Raw genomic sequence first — 23369 nt, 5'->3', positions numbered from 1 at the left:
TTGTATAGGTAGTGAAGGAAACCCTGCATACATCACAATTAATCACACCTTAAAGAGGACAATGTTAGAACATGAATGAGTTCAGGGCTGAAACTAAGGAGGCATGTAGTCAAGAATAGATCAATAATTACTGGGACTACTGGCCATATGTAGGAGCCCTCACACATTAAAAAACTAGGCTGGTACAATGTATCTTGTGGTTAATACCGGTTCAAACAACAGAAGCATCAGGATGGCCACTCATCATCTCACTTTATACAACCCAGTCCTCTTTCTAGGCCTCCTTAAAACACTGTCCAGTCCAAGTCCAATTTCAAGTTAAGAACTACAGTTGGTCCTCGGTATCCATGGGAGATCCGTTCTGGACACACACACCTTGCAGACAACAAAATCCATAGATGCTCAAGCCTGCGTTGTCCCCAATGGTGGCACATGCACATGGCCACGCCATCATTAGGGACAGACCCCATTGTCTTGTGGCAGCATGTGAACAGGGCTACATCACCATTGGGGACAACAGAACTTAATAGTGGGGCTGTACCAATGGGGGCTGTCCCTAATGCTGGCCACGCACTGCCATTGCGAACAACGTGGGCTTGCCGTCCATGGATGCTTTGAATGCATGGATGGCAAGTCCACAGATACTGAGGGCTGACTGTATACAAAGAAAGAGAAGTGGTCATAAAGTTTCCCATTAACAGTCAGCCCTCAAGACAGCAGCCTTAGGCCTGTTACAGACTGCCAAAATAAAGCTGCTTTGGGTCTCTTTGGAGGTATGCTATTTAAATGGTGCATGGGTCCTAAGAATCCAAAGGTCACGCCAAAGCCACACTCCATTCCTAAGCACTGGAGTGCAGCTTTGGTGCAGCTTCCGGATTCTCAGGATGCATGCATCATTTAAACAGCATATCTCCAAAGAGACCCGAAGCAGCTTTATTTTGGCAGTCTGTAACAGGCCTTAGCTTGGCTAGAGTCTTACCTGTAAAGGTAGGATGGAACAAACCTCTATTTAAATCAGTTGTTGTTGTTGCGTGCCTTCAAGTCATTTTGAACATATGGCAACCCTCAGGCAAACCTATCACAGGGTTTTCTTGGCAAAATTGTTCAAAGAGGGTTTGACTTTGGCTTCCTCTGAGACTGAGAGAGTGTGACTTGCCCAAGGTTGCCCAGTGGATTTCCATGGCTGAGTAGGGATTTGAACCCTGGTCTCCAGACTCAGGGTCCAGCAGTCAAACCACTACACCATGCTGGCACTCTCTATTTAAATTACAGTACAGTAATTACTGTCGTACCTCCTAATTCATGAACTCAGAATTTGTGAATTTGGTTATTCGTGAGGTCTCTCCTGACCCTTCCCATGCCAGGAACAGTTGATCCAGCCATTGGAGGGGAAAGGAGAGAGCTTGTGTGGGCACTTCTACCTCCCCTCCAATGCCTGGATTGGATGATCCAGGCATGACAGGGAAGGAGAAAGATCCCTGCGGATCCCCTCCAGACTCCTGCCATGCCTGGATCACTCAGTCGCAGCAAGGCAGGGGTCTGGAGGGGACCCATATGGGCCCTCTCATGAGGGGCGAGGTTATTTGCAATTTTTCCATATTTGCAGGGGTCCTTTGCCCCTAGTCCCCGCAAATATAGAGGGATGACTGTATTTCTAAACTTACATCTAAACTCCTAGTATATTTCCATGGCTGACTGGGGATTCAAACCCTATGTCTCTTCAGTCATAGCCCATCATTCAAACCACTACATCACACTGGCTCTCTATGTGCATGCATGTATATACGCAGACACACACACACATACAATTCTGTCAGACGATAACTAGAAATATATTATGGATGCTTCAAAGGGTTTCAGGCTAATATCTGTGTGTCTTCTCAGCCAGTGAGCTTTTTTCTTTTAAAACCATCACCATTAAACTATGTGGAGTTGATTATGACATATCTGTTAACTGGAAATATTTCATTTCCATATAACTTCAGTTATCAACAATTACTTTAGGCCTGAGCCCAATTTCACTGAATATTACTTCAGTCCTTGGCTTCAACCAATGGCTCAGGGCTGTTTTGTTTCTTTTCAAAACAGCTATGCTGAATCACTATACTTGACCTTTCCTAAAAATGCAGCGAAATGTTCTACAAATTGAAGCCCTTAGTACTTTGCTTTATGTTGGCCAAAATACTGTATATTTGGTTCCCCTTCCCCCCATGTTCACAAAACTAAACTTGTACTTAGTTCTGCTCCACTGTAACCAAATGAGTGAGGTGGGAAGAAGTAAGAAAGTCGTGTAACAACTCAGAGGTTATGAGCTAACAGTTGATGCAAAGAACCCACTGAAGTCCACTGCCTTCACAGGAACAAGAAGAATAGAGTAACCCCACCCACCCCATGCTAGTTTTCTCTCTCATTCCATTTCCTAAAATGGAGAATGGATTTTCATCAGTACTGTGGAAGACGGTAAAAGTAGAACATTATTCATGGTTAAACAATGCTTTTAGCAGTACCATGTAGGGTTCCTAGGTCTCTAGGTCTGGCCATTATTTTCCATGAACCAAAAGGAGAAATCTCAGTGCAAGACTGCTATACAGTGGGCCCTTGGTATCCACTGGGGTTTAGTTCCAGGATCTCCCATGGATACCAAAATCCATGGATGCTCAAGTCCCACTGAATACAATGGGGATAGTAAAATGGGCTCCCTTACATAAAATGGCAAAATCAAGCTTTGTTTTTTGGAATTTATATCTTTTTAAATATTTTCAAGCCATAGATCAGTGGTTTGGGTCCTGCAGATGTTCTTTAGTTCCCAGAATTCCTGATTTTTGGCCAAGCTGGAGGGGGGGGGTGCTTCTGGGAGTTGAAATCCAAAACATCTAGAGGAACAAAGTTTGGGAACCACTGCTGGAGATGGCTGAATCCATCATGGATCAGTGGATATAGAGGGCCAACTGTAAATGTTTAATATGTCACAGACTGCTTTTAAATTAACTGCTACAGACTCCCCAGAGATGCCTAGCCATTTCCTCTACCTCTGAAAGTTTCTCAAACCATGGCCAGCATCAGGTTCAGTGGCAGAAAGTGGTCAGTAACGTGGAATATTAAGCTGCCACAGAAGTGCTGCTTTGTAATTTTTTCCTATCCTACTGTTAATTTTCTCAGTGGTGATCCTCTTTGTTCTGTTGTAAATGGTTGAAGCTACAGTATTTTTTTCCTTCGTCTGAGGTGCATGTGGGCTGTATTGTTGTTAGCGAAAAGTGTGGCATGGATGCTTGTTCTTCAGCTCTGCTTAAGCACTTGATTGCTTTGTCTTTCAATTTAGAATCATAGAGTTGGAAGGCACCACAAGGGTCATCCAGTCCAACCCTCTGCCGTGCAGGAACACTCAATCAAGGCACCCCTGACAATTGGCCATCCAGACTCTGTTTGGACATATACATACATATACACACTCTCTCATACTCACTTATATATTTAAAAACTGCAGTGGCACCTCTACCTGAAAAGATCCCGAGCTTCATTCACATAATTCTAAACCACCGTTCAGTATTATGATCAAACTGACCTACTGAATTTCCTATGGCCACCCAGTGAGTTCACAGCTAAATGATAACTGCACTTTCCAACTCACAGCTTATTCCTTTAACCACTATGTTACACAAGCTGGATAATGTCTTAACACCGCAAGGGGTTAGTACTGTACATCTGGTTGGACAGTCTCCCATATTTTCTCTAAACCACTCTGCATGTGTGATGGCCTTTAAAAAAAAACTTTGGGCCATGGGTTCAATACTGTATTACAGATATCTAAACACATTATATCCGAGAACGCATATGGTGTTTTCAATTTACTTGCAACAAACAAAAGTGTGTTGTTAGTTTTAAAAGAAAACAGAGCCAGCAAATCTCTTTCTCTTTAGTTTACAGAAACACAATCCACAGTAAAAGTGAAAACAGTATAAAATTACCTTCCTTATCAAACTGAAACAGGACTTAAGTATGCTTATCTTAGGCATGGGATGAAATCCTTAATGGTCAGAAATGTGGATCTTCCTCCCAAACACAAACAACACACGTTCAAGGCAGTGGAGGCTGCTGATTCCAGTGCCAGTGAAGCAGAATCAACCCACAAAATCAACCCAGATTTTGGTGCAGACTTTAAGAAGCTATCAACGCACTAAACCCTACCCCCTTCCCCACCAAAATAGGTCCCACTTACTGGATAGCTGTCTTAAAGTTCAGACTAAAACCCAGAATAGTTTCACTGCCCCAATGACATTAGTACCAATACTGACCACAGTTTCAAGATATGGCTGTCCCACAGTCACATTATGAAGAGATATTATGAAGGGAATGTCCATCACACATCCTTCTTCTATCTCTTCCAAACCCCTCACCAGCTCTTAGGGAATGCCTAGAAGTGCCAGCAGTTAATAAAAAATAAAAAGGTGGCAGCCACCAAGAAACATAAGGAGGACTTGATCAAGCTCTTGCATGTTGTTGTTCCTTCACTTGACAACCAGAATCCTCATTTTAGGCTGAAGAATTCACTTCTATGGGGCCAGTCTAGCCTCCCATAGAAGGAAGCTACTAGAAGTCTTGTTCTAGACCTCAGAGAAGCAGACACCCATTAATGGGTTAGGTGCCATCACCCAGGCCAGGAACATGATTTCAGTAATCAAATTTAATTACTCCTTCAACTCCTCTCCAGTTCTTCAACAGCAAGCACAAAAATTATGAAAGCATTAACAACAAAGGAAAGAATGAAACAACTAAAGCATAAACAACTAAGGAAACAATATGGCACATATTATGTAACTTAGACAAGCTAGCAAGTCAGACCTGTTGCCACCATCAGATTGGGTCTGAATTTCTCCTTCTCTGCAATCTAGAAGATGACGGCACAGGAATCAACCAATCCATCATCAATACTTCACCACAGGAAGAAATCATCCACTAATGGGATCTACCAATGCAATAATCTGGAAAGTATGGGCAGGTATAACTGAAAGGAAAAAGCAGTGCCCAGCTAAACGATTGTGACCACATACTTCAAAACCTGCCTTTCAAAGGCCACCATAGCAGAGGCACAATTATCAGTTTTGTAGTGCTGAGGGAAGACTAGATGTTGGTGAAAAAGGTTTTGGAGGTATATGGGCTGATTTGTCCTCTGAGGACAATGTCTGGACCAGACAAGGCTATCTTAGAAGTTTGGGCTAGGCCAAAATATAGCTCACAACTACAATGCTGCTTCTGCAATTAGGACACAGCCAAAGATATTTTGATCCATAAGGCAATGAGCTATCCAACAGTTCATTGTGGAACCAAGCCTGAGAATATCTTTAAAAACTTATACAGACTATTAAACTGAATTCTGAAATGGCTTATTGCAGATCACCCACACATATACACTTTTTTAACCTTTGGAAGAGTCTTTCCATTTGCCATAAGAGTCACAAGCCCTGCACAGCAGACCAAAGCACTGGAACTGGAGAGGCCAGAACTTGGAGGGATGGTGCCTTCTATAAGACAGTTCAGTCCACTTGGCTTGTCAAGACTGAAATGATCCTAGAAACAATAGAAAAAACAGCATCAAAGACATTATCAGCATGGAACTTGTAAATGCCAGCTCTCACAGTACCACAATGGAACAGGATTGATTCAGCGTGGCATTGTTCTTCATCAGCAGAAAGCATAGTATTTGAGACTCAATTTCCAATCCACTGGCTATCACAACTGAAGCACAACGATGACCTTGCACTTAAGGCATGAGAGGATATAGTCTGTAAGCCAACACTTAATTCTCACCCAGTTGTATCACTAGAGTCAGTGTCACACCATTGGATTTGATGACCCTTATGGTCTCTTCCAGCTCTATGATTCTATGCTTATAGACTGTCTGTTCTGCATTATTTTGTAAAAATTGGAATTGAGCATGTGACAACAGGCCAATAGGTCTTACCAATAGTTTATATGCCAAGATGGATGCCAGAAGCCAGATCAAAGAGATATCAAATGTATTATTCTTATCTGTGTGTATGGGAGGAAATTAATAAATATCAGATGCAGTAGGCCCTTGGTATCTGCTGAGGTTTGGCTTCAGGTTCCCTCATGGTTACCAAAATCTGTGGGTGCTCAAATCCCATTAAATAAAGTAAAGTAAAATAGTGTCACTTATATAAAATGGCAAAATCAAATTTGGCCTTTTGGCATACACACATACATATATATTTCAAGCCCTGGACAGCTGAATACATGGCTAAAGAATCAGTGCATAAGGAGGGCTAACTGAACCCTCACGGGAACAGAGGTTGGCATTTTCCATTTTTTCTAGTAACTGAATGGAGAGTATATCCAACTGGACAGTATGATCTAAGGAACATTTTAAAAACTACAAATTACCTTTTCTAGCTAAAAATTGGCAGAACGTATTTGAAGCTGCTGTGCTTTTGATGACCACTAACAAGTGTATTTTTAGAACAAAGTGATACATTTCAAATATTTATTCTACTGTTAAACTTTCAAAATGCCTATAAACAGAATGAATGCAAACAGTCACAGACAAGTTACATCAAGAAATTCACGCATGTACAAGATTTTTTTTTATGTTTTATAATAAGTATCTCTTGGTGAGTGTTTATGTATAAAGGAGGGAGCAGCCTGGTTCCTATTCAGTACTGAAAAACATATTTTATGCATATTTCCTTGGAAGGAAGTTACACCCACATAAAACTCTAAAGTGAAGTGGCTCTTCTCCAGGATAATGAGGACTAGAATATTGGAATATTCAAAATTAGATTTATAAACTCTTGGATTTACAGCCCTGTGCTTTCAGTGTATGTCATAGTTGAAGGGAATATAATACTACTCTTGTGCACCAAAGATTTTGCATTTGTGAGTCAGGGGAAGTGGAGGACATTCACCGTTATCTTTTGAAATGCCATATCTCTACAAAAGTTTCTTAATTATATTCTCCACTCTGTTTCCAACCAACCTCCCCTTGAACAGATTTGTATACTGTTGCTGGGCAGCAATCCATATATCACCACTATGGTTGCAAAATTTGCCTTGGCTGCAAAGTTAAGAACTACTCATCAAAATAATGTATAAGAATTACTCAGGGGTGATGAATACACATGGTACCCCAACCAGGATCCTTTAATTTGTATTAAATATGATTTTCTATTTTTGCATTAATATATTTTTGCATCACTTATTTAATACCTATATTTGGTTTTGAATTTATTTTTATTTTATTCGTTTATATTTTACCTTAATTATAACTGTGATGGCATATAGCTTTTAGCAGTAAATAAACTTAAACTGGGAGTGGTCAGCCTGAGTTTTGGGGTGCCCTCTCACCAATAAGCTGATGACACCCAACTCTATCACTCCTTTTCATTGATTCCAAGGAAGCTGTCTCATACTGAATCAATGTCTGTTGTCAATAATGGACTGGATAAGGGCAAACAAGTTGAAACCTAATTTGGACAAGACAAAGGTGCTCAGTTTCAGTCAAAAGGCAGATCAGGGAATAGGGACTCCGCCTGTGCTGGATGAAATCTAGGCTCGGTTTCAACAGTGGACAGAAATGCATTTGCACTTCTAAAATTAGGGCACCAGCTGTTCCTGTTCCTTGAGAGATCAGATCTGGGCATGGCAACACATGCCTTGATTACATCCCATTTGGACTACTGTAACACACTCTACATGGGGCTCTCTTTGGAAGCTGTTCAGATGCTGTGGTCAGAATGCTGACTAGGTACATTTATAAGGAGCATATAACTCCCTTGTTAAAACATCTTCACTGACTACCAGTTCACTTCCCTCTTAATAATAATAATAATGAATTTATTTATATCCCGCCTTTTCCCAAAGGATCAAGGTGGGTTACATAAAATACATGAAAGCATAATATAACATAATCAAAATTATATATCCTTAACTCTTACCTAAACTAAACAATAACATTATAATTACACTAAATAACTACATTACAAATACAGATTAAAATTCAATTTTAAAATAAACTAAATTTAAAATAATAATAATAATAATAATAATTTGTTTTATTTATATACCACTATTCCAAAGATCATAGCGGTGAACAGCAAGTAAGCTAATTAGCAAGTAAGCTAATTTGCCCCCAACAGTCTGGGTACTCATTTTAGCAACCTCGGAAGGATGCAAGCCTGAGTCGAGCTTGGGCCCTTTTGCTGGTCTTGAACTCGCAACCTTGTGGTTTTGAGTGAATGGCTGCAGTACAGGCATTTAACCACTGTGCCACCAGGGCTCCAAAATAGGCAGAACTGGGGAGAGATCTTTGGGGAAACTAGGGCAATCCAGGTCTACATAACGGGGGGTTAGTCTGGGAAGGCCTGCCAGAAGAGATCTGTCTTGATGGCCTTTTTGAAAGCATTGAGAGTGTTAATATGACGGATCTCCTCCAGCAGGCCATTCCATAATTTAGGAGCGGCACTGAATCACAAACTCCAGGAGAACACTATTAAACCCACATAGGGTTCCCACCATTTGCACCCATTCACCAGGTCATCCCTGTTGGTCAGGATCAGATCTAAACATAGATCAAATAAGGAATTTGTTGGTAATATTACCATGTTACATTTTATAATGTGCTTCTACTATATGTCTCTACTCTGCTCTTGAAATTATAAGTCAGTCAAACCCATATACAACTGACCTTTGAATCCATGGATTCTACCAACCATGGTTCAGAAATATTCACAATTCCCCCCCCCCAAAAAAAAGCAAACCTTGATTTTGCTGTTTTATATAAGAGGTGCCACTTTACTACACCACTTTATACAATGGGAACTGAGCACAGGGAGTCTTGGAACCAACTTCAGTGGCTACTATACCAAGAAGTTAATTTACAAACTGTTTAATGCCTAAAACCTGGAAAGAAGAGAGGGAGGAAGGAAGGAAGGAAGGAAGGAAGGAAGGAAGGAAGGAAGGAAGGAAGGAAAAACTACAGTTCTTTTTTTAAAAAACACAATGCATTTAAATATAAAAATGATGCATTTGATTTTTTGGAATGTGGCCAATGATGCTGTCATATCCAATACATGTCTTAAAACATCCAGTTTACAACAATGAATTATACTAAATTTACTTACCTTGATTCCTTTGAATCCACATAAGAAATAGTTGTGCCACAATGGTTTTGTTTGATTAATCTGAATGTCATTAGCATTTGTACTAAAATCTCTGGAAAATCAAATATACAGAAAAAACATTCAGTCTTTATAAACAAATGTAGTGCTTTTAAAAACAAAAACGGCATATTGCTGCCATCACCTGGCAAAGGAGCAATACAACATGTCTTGGTCAATTTATTCTCAACAAAATATTCATCTGGCTTCCTCTTTGGATTAAAAATTAAGTGGCCTAAAATGTAATCCAATTAAAAGTAAATTATGGATTTAATCTGGGATACAACTTCCTGTTGATTACCTCCTTATCTGAGGAACTCCTATAAGAGAGAGGCAGCATCCACACTGCAGAAACAATCCATTGTCACTGCTTTAACTGTTATGGCTAAGTGCTATGGAATTCTGGGAATTATAGTTTTGTGAGACTTACAGACTTCTCTGTCATAGAGCTCTGGTGCCACGACAAACTACAATTCCCGCAATTCCATAGCACTGAGCCATGTCGGTTTAAAATGGTGTCAAACTGGATTATATTTGCAGTGCGGATGCAGCTGGAGCCTTCAGCAATCTTGCTTAGGACCCGTGAAAAATGATAAAACTAATTGTACAACTAATTAAAAATAAATAAATGTTTCTATTCGTTTTACAGGCTTGTGACTGACAGGCAGCTGCTGACATAATTTTTAAAATTATTATTATTAATTCTCACTGTTGTATATTGTGTTCCTGTTTTGTTTTATCAATTCAATATATACATTTATATTGTACTATAACTTTTATTTGATAGGAATCATCACCAGTAGTGAAAGGATTCTCAGGTTATTGATGCTTTTGGCACTCATACCGAGAAAAAAAGCAGAATATAAATTAAATTGAATAAATGAATATTATGTGCAAGGGGATAAGAGAAATGCAATTTTATATCCAACAGATATGATGCTATATCAATTTCTGTATATGTTTTTGTAATTTTATCATTATTCTTATATTTTATTAGATTTTAAAAGCTGTTTCAGAATTGTTTAAAATTCATATTTTTAATATGGTTGTTGGTTTAATTTTTTCCACTTTTGTATTCCCTGTTGTTTTAACAGTACTTTACTTAACACAAAGGGGCAAAACAGACTAGCTTGAAGTGCCAGCATGGGGGCACGGCGTTTGGATGACACATGCCCTGACGATGCCCATGCTGGCATCACACCACCCACCTGACCGACAGCATCATGGAGCTCCTTTGGCATGGCATTTATACGATGCACGCCGAAAGGTGCTCCAAAAAGTGCAGCCATAGTGGCAAGGGCACCTTTTGCCACTTCTAAAAGGAGCGGCATTTTTGCCGTTTCTTTTAGAGCCAGCAAAACATCGCAGCATGCAGTTACTACAGCCCCAATCCAGTGCTGAAAGGGGCAGCGGGACACTGCTGTGTCAGGGCCATCTGTTTTGCTCCACAAATTGTGAGCTGCCTTAGGTCCCATATTGGAAATAAATAAATTAAAAAGTAAATAATGCTATTATACCTGCCACACACGCAGCACACGCAGTACAGCAGGGTATAGTCTCATGTTTGTTTTAACTGGCTCTCCACCCTCCAAAAATATTGACCAATTTTTTTCATTCATAACCAGAGAACAGTCCCCTATCATACCCTTCCCAAGATCCTGAGCCTGTTTTAGGCCTAAAACAAGACTGAAAGGATGGGGACTAGCCAACCATGCCCCTTAAGGAGATTTAAGAGGCATGATTGACCAACTTATGGCCAAAGAACTAGGATGCGAGGCATAAAAATAGACAGTACAGCCCACAAATGTCACAGCAGGTCCTGATCCAGCCTCTGAAAGGAAGGGTAAGAATTGCTGCTGGATTGCAATTCCCATGAACCCTAGTTAGCACAGACAATGGTGAGGAATGCAGACATCTGTAGTTCAGCAAACTATTGAGGTGGGGGAGGTCATTTCATTTTCACCACTGCATTAAACATTGAGAAGCTGCCAGTTCACCGCTCCTCATACAGAAGAGAAAATGAGAAGGGCACATAAGGGAGCAAAGGAGCTGGCACAAAGAACTTGAAAATGAACTATGCTGCACTACAGCATTTAAGAATCTAGAAGAACATTATCACACCGGAGAAATTTCTCTTAATTTTGAATGAAAAGAAAGTGGGGCAAGAACGCATTCACGTGAAGTCGCTAGTTCAGCGAAGTTACGTGAATTCGAATTGCGTTTGAACTGAATTCTCATTGCCCGAAAATAACTTGTCATTGCCCGAAATTGTGTGTGATCATCTCTCATGCAATAACGTGAACCCCCATGATTGCATTTGGACTGATTTCCCATTCCCCGAAATAGCATGTGGTAGTCTATTAATTCTACCAGGAGGCTCTTCAACTTTATTTGTATTATCTGCACCACCACCACCACCCAGCCCCAATCACTCATAAAATCTTCACCAGGGAGAGATGTAGGGCACTTTCACACAACACAATTATAGCATTGTGGTTTCATGTTAGCAATCCCTGTGTCCCTCTCCCATTACCCTCAGTATGAAGAGAGATAAATAGGTTGCATCTTATGAGGGTCAGGGGAGTCACTGTGTTCAACAAACTACAAGTTTTTCCAGTCTAAGATTCAATTCTCCACTATCTAGGAATGCTAGAGGTCTCCCATACCTGTAATAGTTCTGTAGGGGAAAGAATTTCAGCAAATTTTGCTTATTACCATTGTTATATGAGAGGCATCACTTGCTGAAATGCCATCTTCTACACAAACATTACAGGTATGTGCGCCCGCTCCAGTTTTCACACTGGCAACCCTACAAACAAATACATAAATATGAATTTAGCAAAGGGGGAAAAATAACATTCAGGCAGGACTCAAGGTCTCTTTATAGCTCAAAGCAGGTTTTCCATGTTTTCCTAAATCTTCCTTAGATAATGCTGAGAAACAATAGAACAAAAAGGAGACTTTACTCTTGATAGAAATCACTGTTTGTGCTAGGAGTTGTTATTGTTTGCCACAAAGAGTAAACTTGAAACTGGCTGCTTTCTCTTCCCCATCCTGCTCCCCAAAACAAATAGAGATTCTGTTTCTTCTGTGCATGTCTTTTCAAAGTTCAAAACCCAAACAATAAACAAAATGGGGATGATTATATGGTATCATTTCTTGCCCCATGGTGTAAAATGTTATGATTTGTGTGGGCAGATCACTGACTTTTTTTTCTTGCAACTTGCTCACACTAAATGGTTGAAAGAAAAGTTGGCTTCTAAACTGGCACATTCATTTCAGACATCCTTTCTGACGTGCCAAAAATCATGTGGTCTATTTGGGGAAAATAAAGAGGTTACTGAGGAAAGAACAGTTTGCAAAGATTACAAAAAATCTGACACTTTCATGCTGTCCTGGAAATTGCCAGGGCTATAATCTTATTACAGAGTTGTTGGAAATAGGTTTGGATTTTTGAGTTCAGCTGTAGAAGATCTCAGGATCCAGTGTCACAAAGTAAATAATCTTAGTTCTTTCTTTAAAATGATAGTTTGAACTGGTACAGATGACCAACTGTAAAGACAACCAAAGCAAAACATAACATGTAGTCCTGTGTTATGGTCTGGCAAAATGGCCCTCTGTATACATCTTGGGGCTCATTCATATTACAGTTACAGTGTGTAGGCAGCTCTAACTGCCATGGTTAAAGGCTGGATGGCCATCTGTCAGTAGTGCTTCCATTGTGTATTTCATCACAGGGCCTAAACATATTAGAGGCACTTTTATTTTCCCATTCTCTAATGTGATATATGGACTTAAATCCTGGAAACCAGGTAGAGAGCAATAAAAATTAAAGGGGAAAGAAACAACAGGGATGTCATTGTGGCAGTCCACTACAGATCCCCAAGTCAGACTGCGGAACTGGATTATGCCTTTTTAGAACAGATTTTTAGAACACAATGAGAAAGGAGAGATGTAGTAGTGATGGGTGACTTCACCTATCTTGATATTTGATGGAAGTCAAACTTGGTCCAGCAAGTTCCTCTCTTGTCCAAAAGTGGAAGAAGCAATAAGGGAATCGGCTTTTTTAGTTTTGATTCTAACCAACAAGGATGACTTGGCTAACGGAGTGCAGTGGATGCAAATTACAGGAAAAGAGATTCCAGCTAAACATTAGGAAGAACTTCCCGATATTAAGAGCTGTTTGACAGTGAAACACACTCCCTCGGAGATGGTGGAATCTCCTTTCTTTGGAGGTTTTTAAACAAAGGCTGGATGGCCATTTGTCAGCAGTGCTTTGATTGTGTACTGCTGCAGGTGGTTGGACTGGACAGTCCTTGAGGTTTCTTCTACTTCTTGATTTACTAGCTCTAGTTACCCTTGATTCATGCTTCTCACATTTCATATTCCTATAATTTGTGTTGTACAACTTCAGACTTTGCTGTCACCTCTGAGCACGTGAACAGCTGAATGTACTTTTGGCTTGAATCCAGTTGCATCATTAGCCACAGCACTTCTTCTTGTTGTTCTTGTTCTGCCCCCGTAGCTCGGTGAGTGCCTTTGGACCTGAAAGTCTCATCTTCTGGGCCTATCACTTGTTTCATTTTACATTTTTTCATCATTTTTTACGGTAAAAGATATTCAAAAGGAATTTCTGTGCAGTACTAACAAGTCTTAGCTATGGTTATTTGCTCTAGGACACATTTATTTGTCATTTTGGGAGTCCATTGTATCTTCAGAACTCTTATCTAGCAATACATTCCAAAAGAGTTGATTCTCTTCCTACCAGCTTTTTTCATTGTCCAACTCTCACAACCATAAAGAGAAATCAGAAATTTGTGGCAGTTTAGGGACATGTATTTAGGATTCTCAATCAGAGCATAGCATACCTCACAAAACTACAAAGCCCAGAATTCCACAGGTTTGAACCATGGCTGTTAAAGTGGAATAATAGCACTATAGCTGTGTAGTGTGAATGGGCCTGATTCCTTAAAAGGTGAAAAAATTATCTCTAGATGTATCTTACCCAGGAGTGGGCAACTGCAGAAAAAGCAAGGGTCAGCTCTTCCCATGCTCCCCACAGCTGACTTGACGGCAAATAACAACATTAATATCAAAGCCTATGGGACAGAAATTGTCTTACTGTTTTAACTGATGTACAGTGGCTATACAACCAAAGTGCAATAGTTAATAAGAGACTTACGCATACAACGGATTTGTATTGGCCAAATGGATAACAGGAGTGGTTACAGGTTCAGCTGCAATAAGTATATCTTGTTCTACGGCCATTGGGAGTACAGCATATCCACAGTAATCTATATGTTCTCCTATCAAACAAGCAGAATATTAACAAGATTTCTGAACATTTTGGAAATCAGTAACAGCCAAATAAGCTTGTTCTGTTTGGATGTGCAATATGGTGTGGCTTTAAAAAAACAACAGGCAACCTCTATCCATTATACTAGGACGTCAACATTACATAGTGCCTTAATTAACATGTAATGCTAGAGAAAAGGCTTCTTGTTATGTGAATGAATCTCACTTGAACCTAAGGCTGGTTCACTTGCTACTCCTCTTTTGGATTCACAAAGAAATTGGAAAAGTTCACTTCTATTTTTTTTAATCCACATAACACCCAGATTTAGGCAATTATGGTTTTCTTAAACATAGCTAGGAAGAACAAGCCAGAATAAAATAAAATCAATCATTTTCATTAGTATAGCTACTACCACTATAATTCATACAATCCTTCATCATATATTATGCTGGCTAATTTAGATGGCTACAATTCTCCACTCCTGACTGAATAGATATCTGATAAGATATGGAAAGACCTCTTCCTGAGATCTCTGAGCACTTCTGTCACTCACAGTACATAATATTAGGTTGGATTAACCAATGGTTAGTAGGAGACAGTTTAGTATGCTTAGATATTATGGGAAGGGAACATAGCTTAGTGCGAGAACACATCTTTTCTTTAGTTAAAGGTGCCTGTCCTAGTTTATGCATCATTTATTGTCCTTCATTGGACGGGGAAAAACTATTTGTTCTTCGATCAACAGCAGCTAAGTGCCTTTGGCCAATCCTGCATAAACACACACATCAGCTAAACATCCTGTATCTCTCATAATTTCCAAATATTCTGACCTTTATGTTGTGGAAATTGTCAGGGCAAATAAGATACAGTACTATGGTTGAAAGCATGGTTTCACATGAAACCTGTGGACAAGAATTTATGCATGTTATTCATAGAATTCATATTATTTCAATTTACCTATTAGGTTGACTCTCCCTGGGGCTCGAGCATAAAACTTGGGAGCTGATTTAAATATAGAGATGAACATCTTCTTCAGCTTTAGCAACCTGAAAAGCAAGTAAGGATGTGTAAGGTTAAAATAGCTGTAATTCCAGAAGTAGATCAGCATGTACAGCAAAGCCTTTGACTGCCATAGACCGTGAAAATCTTTAGAATGATCTTAAAGCCATGGAGTGCCATTACATTTGATAGTCCTGATAAAAAAATCTGTACTTAGGGCAAGATGCTACTGTTAGAGCAGAATGTCGAGAAACACAATGGTTTGGGCAAGGCTTCACTCTATTACTGTTCAACTTGTACACAGAAGATACTACAGTATTTGAAGAGCAGGTTTGGATTCAGAAGAAGGAAGAGTGAAGATAGGAGGAAGGACTATCAACAATCTAAGGGCCCATACAGACAGACCAAAATAAAGCTGCTTCGGGTCACTTTGGAGGTATGCTGTTTAAATGATGCATGCATACTAAGAGTCCGGAAGCTGTGCCAAAGCTACGCTCCAGTCTTTAGGATTGGAGCATGGCTTTGGCATGGCTTTCGGACTCTTAGGATATATGCTTCATTTAAACAACTTACCTCCAAAGTGACCCAAAGCTTTATTTTGGCCTGTCTGTATGGGGCCTAAGATATGCAGATGACACCACGCTTCTAGTGGAAAACATCATAGACTTGGAACAATTGCTAAGGAAGGTCAAAGAAGAAAGTACAAAGAAGGCAGGTTTGGCAAAGGATCCGACGAGGCTATATTCTCTTAACCTACCTTTTAAATCTGTACGCAGAATATGTATGTCACACACAGAGTAGTATTAGACACAGAAAAAGGAGGAGTGAAGATAGGAGGCACGAACGTGAACTGCAGCTGATTCGAGGGCAGTTAACAACAACAAATGCATATGAAGTGGTAAGATCAAAGCAATGGGAAACCTTAGACTAGCTAAGTGTGAACTGGCTGTAACTTCAAAGAATAATTGAACTTTATTTCATTTATAGTTCCTCATTACTGGGTAAAGGTATATGCTGCAAGGAGAGACTATAGTCGAGTGGTTGAGTTTATCCGTGGAAGTACAAGTGTTTCCAGCTGTTGCCACACTGTAGCATTAATACATTTTAACACCACTTTAACTATAATGGCTTCATCCTATGGAATTATGTGATGTATAGTTTGTTGTGGCACCAGAGCTCTTGGACACCTGGCTGAATGAGAGTACGTGAGAAAGGGATCTAGGCCCCAAAGTGAACATGAGTCAACAGTGTCATGTGGCAACTAAAAAGGCCAATGTGATTTTAGACTGCATCAATAGAAGCATAGTGTCTAGATCAAGGGAAGTAATAGTGCCACTCTATTCTGCCTTGGTCAGGCCTCACCTGGAATACTGTGTTCAATTCAAAAAGGATGTTGAGAAACTATGGCCTGTTACAGACTGCCAAAATAAAGCTGCTTTGGGTCTCTTTGGAGGTATGCTGTTTAAATGATGCATGCATCCTAAGAATCCGGAAGCTGCGCCAAAGCTGCACTCCAGTGCTTAGGAATGGAGTGTGGCTTTGGCGCGACCTCCGGACTCTTAGGACCCACGTATGATTTAAATAGCATGCCTCCAAAGAGACCCGAAGCAGCTTTATTTTGGCAGTCTGTAACAGGCCAAAGTGTCCAAAGGAGGGCGACTAAAATGGTGAAAGGTCTGGAAACCATAAAGCCATATGAGGAACGGCTTAGGGAACTGGGGATGTTTAGCCTGGAGAAGAGAAGGTTAAGAGGTGATATGATAGCCCTGTTTAAATATTTGAAGGGATGTCATAATGAGGATGGAGCAAGATTGTTTTCTGCTGCTCCAGAGAACAGGAACCGGAGCAATGGATGCAAGCTCCAGGGAAAGAGATTCCAGCTAAACATTAGGAAGAACTTCCTGACAGTAAGGACTGTTAGACAGTGGAACAAACTCCTTCCTTGGAAATTGTGTTGGACTCTCCTTCCTTGGAGGTCTTTAAGCAGAGGCTGGATGGCCATTTGTCAGGGATGCTTTGATTGTGATTTCCTGCATGGCAGAATGGGGTTGGACTGGATGGCACTTGCAGTCTCTTCCAACTATGATTCTATGACAGAAAAGGCAAAATAGCTCACAAAACTACAAATCCCAGAATCCCATGGCACTGAACCATGGCAGTTAAAGTGATGTCAAAAACTGCATCAATGCTGCAGTGTAGATGCAGTTTTCATTTACAGGTGAGGCAAAGGAATTCCACAATGAAGCCCATGATGGCTACGTTTAAATATTTGAAGGGATGTCACATTGAGGATGGAGCAAGCTTGTTTTCTGCTGCTCCAGAGACGAAGCCATAGAGAAATGAATTTCAAACTATGGGAAAAGAGATTCCAGCTCAACATTAGGAGGAACTTCCTGATAGTGAGAGCTGTTTGAAGGTGGAACGCACTTCCTTGGAGGACTTTAAGCAGAGGCTGGATGGCCATCTGTTGGGGGTGCTTTGATTGAGAGTTCCTGCTTGGCAGAAAGGGGTTGGAGTTGGATGGCCCTTGGGGTCTCTTCCAGTTCTTTGATTCTAGAAGGCTCAATGTGTCATTAAACTACAGTTCCCAGGATTCCCTAGCATTGAGCCAGGGCAGGTTATTTCTCAAGTATGTTTTGGACCCATAAGTCTCAAAGGTGCTGCAAGATCTCTCTACATATTTGCTGCTTTCGCCCTTAAAGGAGGGAAGCTGGGCTGGAGAAGGGGAAGCCAAGCCACGCACCTGGGGTGGTCCTCCTCGTCCTCCAGCCGGACTGGGAGGGATGGGGGGGCGTCCCCAGCCATGCCTCTCTCTCCTCCAAGCCCAGGCCAAAAAGCCAAAACCAAGCAGGGAGGTTTCCTGGATCTAAAGAGCTAGAAAGACTGGGCAGCCAAAAGGGAGGAGGATCCTGCAGCCTATGAATGGCTTCCTTCCGCCTTAAAATGCATGCAGCACAAGAGTCCAGCAGGAAGCTTGTCTCTCACTCCAGCCTTCCCTTTTCCCCCTTCCTAGACCTAGAAAGCTTGTTGTGAGAGAAACCACAACTCTCCTATATAGGGTCCAAAACACACACTGCAGATATAATCCATTTTGAGATCGCTTTAACTGCCCTGGCTCATGGCCATGGAATCCTGGGAAGTGTAGTTTTCTGAGGCATTGAGCCTTAATGAACTGAAATAAATTGCTCTCCTAGACTCCAGATAGACTGCAGAAATAATCCACTTTGAGACTGCTTTAACTCCCCTGGCTGAGTGCTAGGGAATCCTGGGAACTGTCATTTAATATTATTTATTTATTTATTGTAGAACCAGGGTTCTCTCCGGCCTTAGGCCTCCAGAATGCTTTGGACTACAACTCCCAGAATTCCTAGGCATTGGGCAAAATGGCTGGGGCCTCTGGGAGTTGAAGTCCAAAAGGACAAAAGGTTGGCCTCCCCTCAGGCGTTTAAACAACTTGGGCCTATAACGGGGTTTCCCTCAGGGCCTGGTTGCCATGGGCAACCATAAGACCCTCCCCCTCCGGATGCGTTGTCAATTAGGCCCCGCCCCTCGGGCAAAAAAAGCAAAGCAAAACAGGGCTCCGTGTTTCACTTCCGGGACCGGCGTCACGTGGCGGGGGCGCCGCCGCGGTGGCTTGTGGGAGCGGAGTGTTCTCCGCCGTTCTGTTCTGTTCCGCCTCCCTTTTCTTCTTCTTCCTCCTCCTCCTTCTCCTCCTCCTCCCCTTCCCCTCCCCTCCCCCCGCGCGTCCTCCGGCCCAAGATGTCCGACATGGAGGATGATTTCATGTGCGACGACGAGGAGGACTACGACCTGGTAAGGAAAGAGGAGGCCCTTCCTTCCTTCCTCAGGCCTCAAAAGCCTCAGCCATCTAGACCCATTGCTATAAGCGGAGGCTGCATCCACACTGGAGACAGAACCCGGTTTGGCCCCGCTTTAACTCTTGGTCTGGCTCAAGGGTATGGAATTCTGGGAGTTGGAGTTTGTTGTGGGCCCAGAGCGGAGCCCACAACAAACTCCATCTCCCAGAATTCCATAGCCGAACATCTTGGTTGGCATCCACACTGGAAGAATACATGTGTTTTGACACTGCTTTAACTGCCTTGGCTCAGTGAGATGGCATTCTGGGTAATGGCACAGAATCCTAGAGTTGGAAGAGGCCTCAAGGGCCATCCAGTCCAACCCCCCACCTTCTGCCATGCAGGAACTCCCAATCAAAGGATAGAATCATAGGATCATAGAGTTGGAAGGGACCCCAGCTTCCATCCAGTCCAACCCTATTCTGCCATGCAGGAACTCCCAATCAAAGGGCCATCTCAATCCAACCCCATTCTGCCATGCAGGAACTCCCAGCCAAAGGATAGGTTCATAGAGTTGGAAGGGACCCCAACTTCCATCCAGTCCAACCCCCTTCTGCCATGCAGGAACTCCCAATCAAATCATCCCCATTGACAGATGGCCATCCAGCCTCTGTGTAAAGACCTCCAAAGAAGGAGACTCAGAGGGAGCGTGTTCCACTGTCAAACAGCCCTTACTGTCAGGAAGTTGAGGTGGAATCTCTTTTGCATCCCTTGCTCCATTGGGTCCTGTTCTCTGGAGCAGCAGAAAACAAGCTTGCTCCCTCCTCAGTGTGACATCCCTTCAAGTATTTAAACAGGGCTGTCATATCACCTCTTAACCGTCTCATTTGTTTTGGCCCCGGAGAGGAATGAAGGAGGATGAGAGCTAGCAGCTTGGTTTTGTTAGGTGCTCCTTGGCTGCATCCAGACCAGAGGATGTTTTGACTCTGCTTTAACTGCCTTGGTTCAATGAGACGGCATTCTGGGAGTTATTGCTTGTTATGGCCCCCAGCTTGGGTTTTTTTGAGGAGTCTTTAGTTGCATCCAGACTGGAGGAATAATCTGTTTTGACACCGCTTCAAGTTGCCTTGGCTCAATGCAAAGGCATTCTAGGAACCGTCGCTTTTTGTGGCCCCAGAAAAGAGCTAACAGCTTGGTTTCTTTAGGAGTCCTTGGTTGCATCCAGACTGGGGAAATAATCCGTTTTGATACTGCTTTAACTGCCTTGGTTCAGTGCAGTGGCATTCAGGGAATTAGTTTTTTGAAGAGACCTTGGTTGCATCCACACTAGAGTAATAATCCATTTTGAAACCGCTTTAACCACCTTGGTTCAATGAGATGGCATTCTGGGAAATGTCATTTGTTGTGGAACCAGAGCAAACGGAGGATGAGAGCTAACAGCTTGGTTTTGGGGGGAGTCCTTGGCTACATCCAGACTGGATAAATAATTTGTTTTGATGCCGCTTTAATTGCCATGGGTCAATCCACAACAAACCTCAATTTCCAGGATGCCATCGTATTCAGCCTGGGCAATTAATATGGTGTCAAATTGGATTAATAGTGCAGTACGGACACAGCCTTTGCCAGGAAGGATATGGCAAGGAGAAAGGGGATACTTGAAGGGTTTTATCACCCAGTTTGGTTTGTTTCCCTCCAAGTATAAGTTATATATTTTTCACAGAGAAAAGGAGCCTTCTAGTGTATGAAGGTTCTGCGATCCAAAACACACACGCACTGCAGAAATAATCCAGTTTGAGACCGCTTTAACTTCCCTGGCTCAGTGTTAGGGAATCCTGGGAATGTTAATGTCTCACAAAATGACATTTCCCAACCATTAAAGGTGCAGAAGCCCTCTCTAGTTTCCAGTCTGGCAACACAAGCCAGATCCCAGCTTGTTCTTCATCCCTAGTTAAGATGAAACATTGCCTTCAAATCCAGATGCCATAAAAACTGCAAACACATTGCTTTCTTCACTCTCTGGCAAGAAGCGAATGGAGGCCAGAGTACAAGAAAGCTAAGATCATCACCAGCCAGCTATTATTCTTCCTCACAGAGGCAATGTAAGGATAAAATGAGAGAGCCAAAGGTCCAAAACACGCTGTAGGAATAACCCAGTTTGAGACTGCTTTAACTGCCCTGGCTGAGTGCTAGGGAATCCTGGGAACTGTCATTCTGTGAGGCAATGAGCCTTCTCTTGTCAGAGAGCTCAGGTGCTGCATTAAACCACAGTTCCCAGGATTCCCTAGTGCTGAGCCAGGGCAGTTGAAGCAGTCTCAAACTGGGTTATGTCTGCATTGTGTTTTTGACCTCTGTCTTCTAAAGGTACTGTTTTACTGTTTTTGGTTACAACATTCTGTTCGGTGGTTGTGTCTTTTGCAATCTATGCAGAGGAAATGGTTTGTAAAAAATCACATGCGAATGAATTTCTTTATTATGGTCATGGACCAGCACAGGCCAAAAGGTACAGTATAAAAGATGCAGTATAATAGGTACAGTATTTAAAGAAAGGCAAGTTAAAACATAGTCAAAATCATCACCGTAATAAATGCCTGCCAGATGTTAACTACTGATGCACAAAATCTGGCTACATTATACGGTAAATTGAAGTTCATATCTGAAAGAAGTAAAGGAGTATAGAAGAAACCTGAGCATCCTTAATATTTGAACATATATTTATGTGGTTCTGTACCTTTTGTATATTTGTGCTTAAATGTGCTACAGCTTACCAGGGATCTATAGATTGCTATCCTAAAGGACTTGGTGGGGCTTCTGGGTAAACAAGTGCAGGGTCATATTGGACCAAAATATGCATAATATCATCAATTTAATTCCTGCAACTTTCTGGTGTTTAGAGATAATATCGTTAGGAACTTATATTTTCTATTTTGAAGCAAACTTGTTGCTGACTTTTCCAGTAACTCAGAAAACAGGTAATATATGAGGACCATAGTTCTAAGTTGAAACTTTTGTTTCTCAGTTTTGGTAACGCATGCTGGCTTAACAAAACAGTGAAATTAATATAATGGCATGTTGTACAACCCTGATGGGAGGATAAAGCCACTGCATCTCAAGAAAGGACTATGTATCTGTAGTGCTGCTCATGTTTTCCATTTGCCAAGTGTCAGTTCTAGCCCTTGGTATCTCTAGTGAAAACATCTGTGGTAGTATGGCTAGGAAGTATACTTGCCCAAGAACTTGAAGGCCTGCTACACATCAGTAGAGATCAACTATTGGAGCCCTAGCCTACATGAAGAGCTTTGTGGTCCAAAACTTTTAGAGAGCGCCGCCTTGGAAAAGGCTGGCACAGAACATACTAAATTAGATGGATCATTGCTCCATTTCTTTATAGAGTAACTTCATATCTTGTGTGTGGTAAATTAAATTGCTGCCAACTTAGATTATGAAACTAGCTGAAACACCATATCTTCCTGTTTTGTCAGTAGCCGACAAATTGTTTTGCGTTGTTTTTGCCATATACAATACAGCCTCATGTTGGGAAGAATGCCAGACTGTTCCTGGCCTCCTGTTGCTTAGTCCCAACCAGAGTAGACCCACTAAAGCAATTGCTGAATGTTGAATCAAAATATAAATAAGTCCAATGGATTTAATGGGTATTCTATATAAGATTTTGGCCAATAGTTTACAACTACACTAAAAAACTTTTTGAAGAAGCTTTGTTGAAGAAAAACATCCAAATCATGTGGCTGCAGTGAAATCTCAGTTGTAGGCTTTCTTCTGAATGGAGGTCTGAATGGAGACAAATGACAAAACAGGTGAAGACCAATTCTCTGACTCAGTATAAAGCAACATCTTGAATTGTAAGCTATTTGTAGTAGCCACTAATTATTGGCAGGGAAGTCTTATACCTCAGGACTCCTCTATAGTAGTTGTACACACTTCATTTAACAAAATTGGATCACATTCTGATTTCTTAAAGCAAAAAGTTCATAAGATGATGAAATATTGCAATTGCATTTACCAGCAGAGGAAAGAAACTTTATTGCACTGGCAAGAAGTTGGAGTGGAATCACTATTGATGAAGTCATTCAAGTGCTGCGTGGATTCTTT

General features: G+C 41.4%; 2 protein-coding genes across 4 annotated transcripts in view; one reads left to right on the top strand and one right to left on the bottom strand.

Annotated features, from left to right (window-relative positions):
- The window catches only part of GALK2 (galactokinase 2), a 49288-nt gene extending 30812 nt beyond the window's left edge, over positions 1-18476 (bottom strand). Inside the window, exons 1-5 of one of the 2 annotated variants that reach the window (XM_042474800.1) lie at positions 18209-18476; positions 15424-15512; positions 14353-14476; positions 9135-9225; positions 5419-5565 (exon numbers count right to left, since the gene is read on the bottom strand). In XM_042474800.1, the coding sequence (XP_042330734.1) occupies positions 5419-5565; positions 9135-9225; positions 14353-14476; positions 15424-15512; positions 18209-18270 (513 nt within the window). In that variant the 5' untranslated portion in view covers positions 18271-18476. Of the gene's footprint in view, positions 1-5418; positions 5566-9134; positions 9226-14352; positions 14477-15423; positions 15513-16222; positions 16583-18208 lie in introns of those variants that run through there. The other variant, XM_042474801.1, reaches the window with a different exon arrangement.
- Positions 18477-19106: 630 nt separating this feature from the next.
- Positions 19107-23369, top strand: part of COPS2 (COP9 signalosome subunit 2) — a 20560-nt gene continuing 16297 nt past the window's right edge. Inside the window, exon 1 of one of the 2 annotated variants that reach the window (XM_042475275.1) lies at positions 19107-19278. In XM_042475275.1, the coding sequence (XP_042331209.1) occupies positions 19225-19278 (54 nt within the window). In that variant the 5' untranslated portion in view covers positions 19107-19224. The remainder of the gene's footprint in view (positions 19279-23369) is intronic. The other variant, XM_042475274.1, reaches the window with a different exon arrangement.

Source organism: Sceloporus undulatus, chromosome 6 (genome assembly GCF_019175285.1).
Source record: "Sceloporus undulatus isolate JIND9_A2432 ecotype Alabama chromosome 6, SceUnd_v1.1, whole genome shotgun sequence".
In the NCBI taxonomy this organism is placed as follows: domain Eukaryota; kingdom Metazoa; phylum Chordata; class Lepidosauria; order Squamata; family Phrynosomatidae; genus Sceloporus; species Sceloporus undulatus.
The sequence above is the reverse complement of the archived record's forward strand: the minus strand, read 5'-3'. Positions and strand labels throughout refer to the sequence as shown.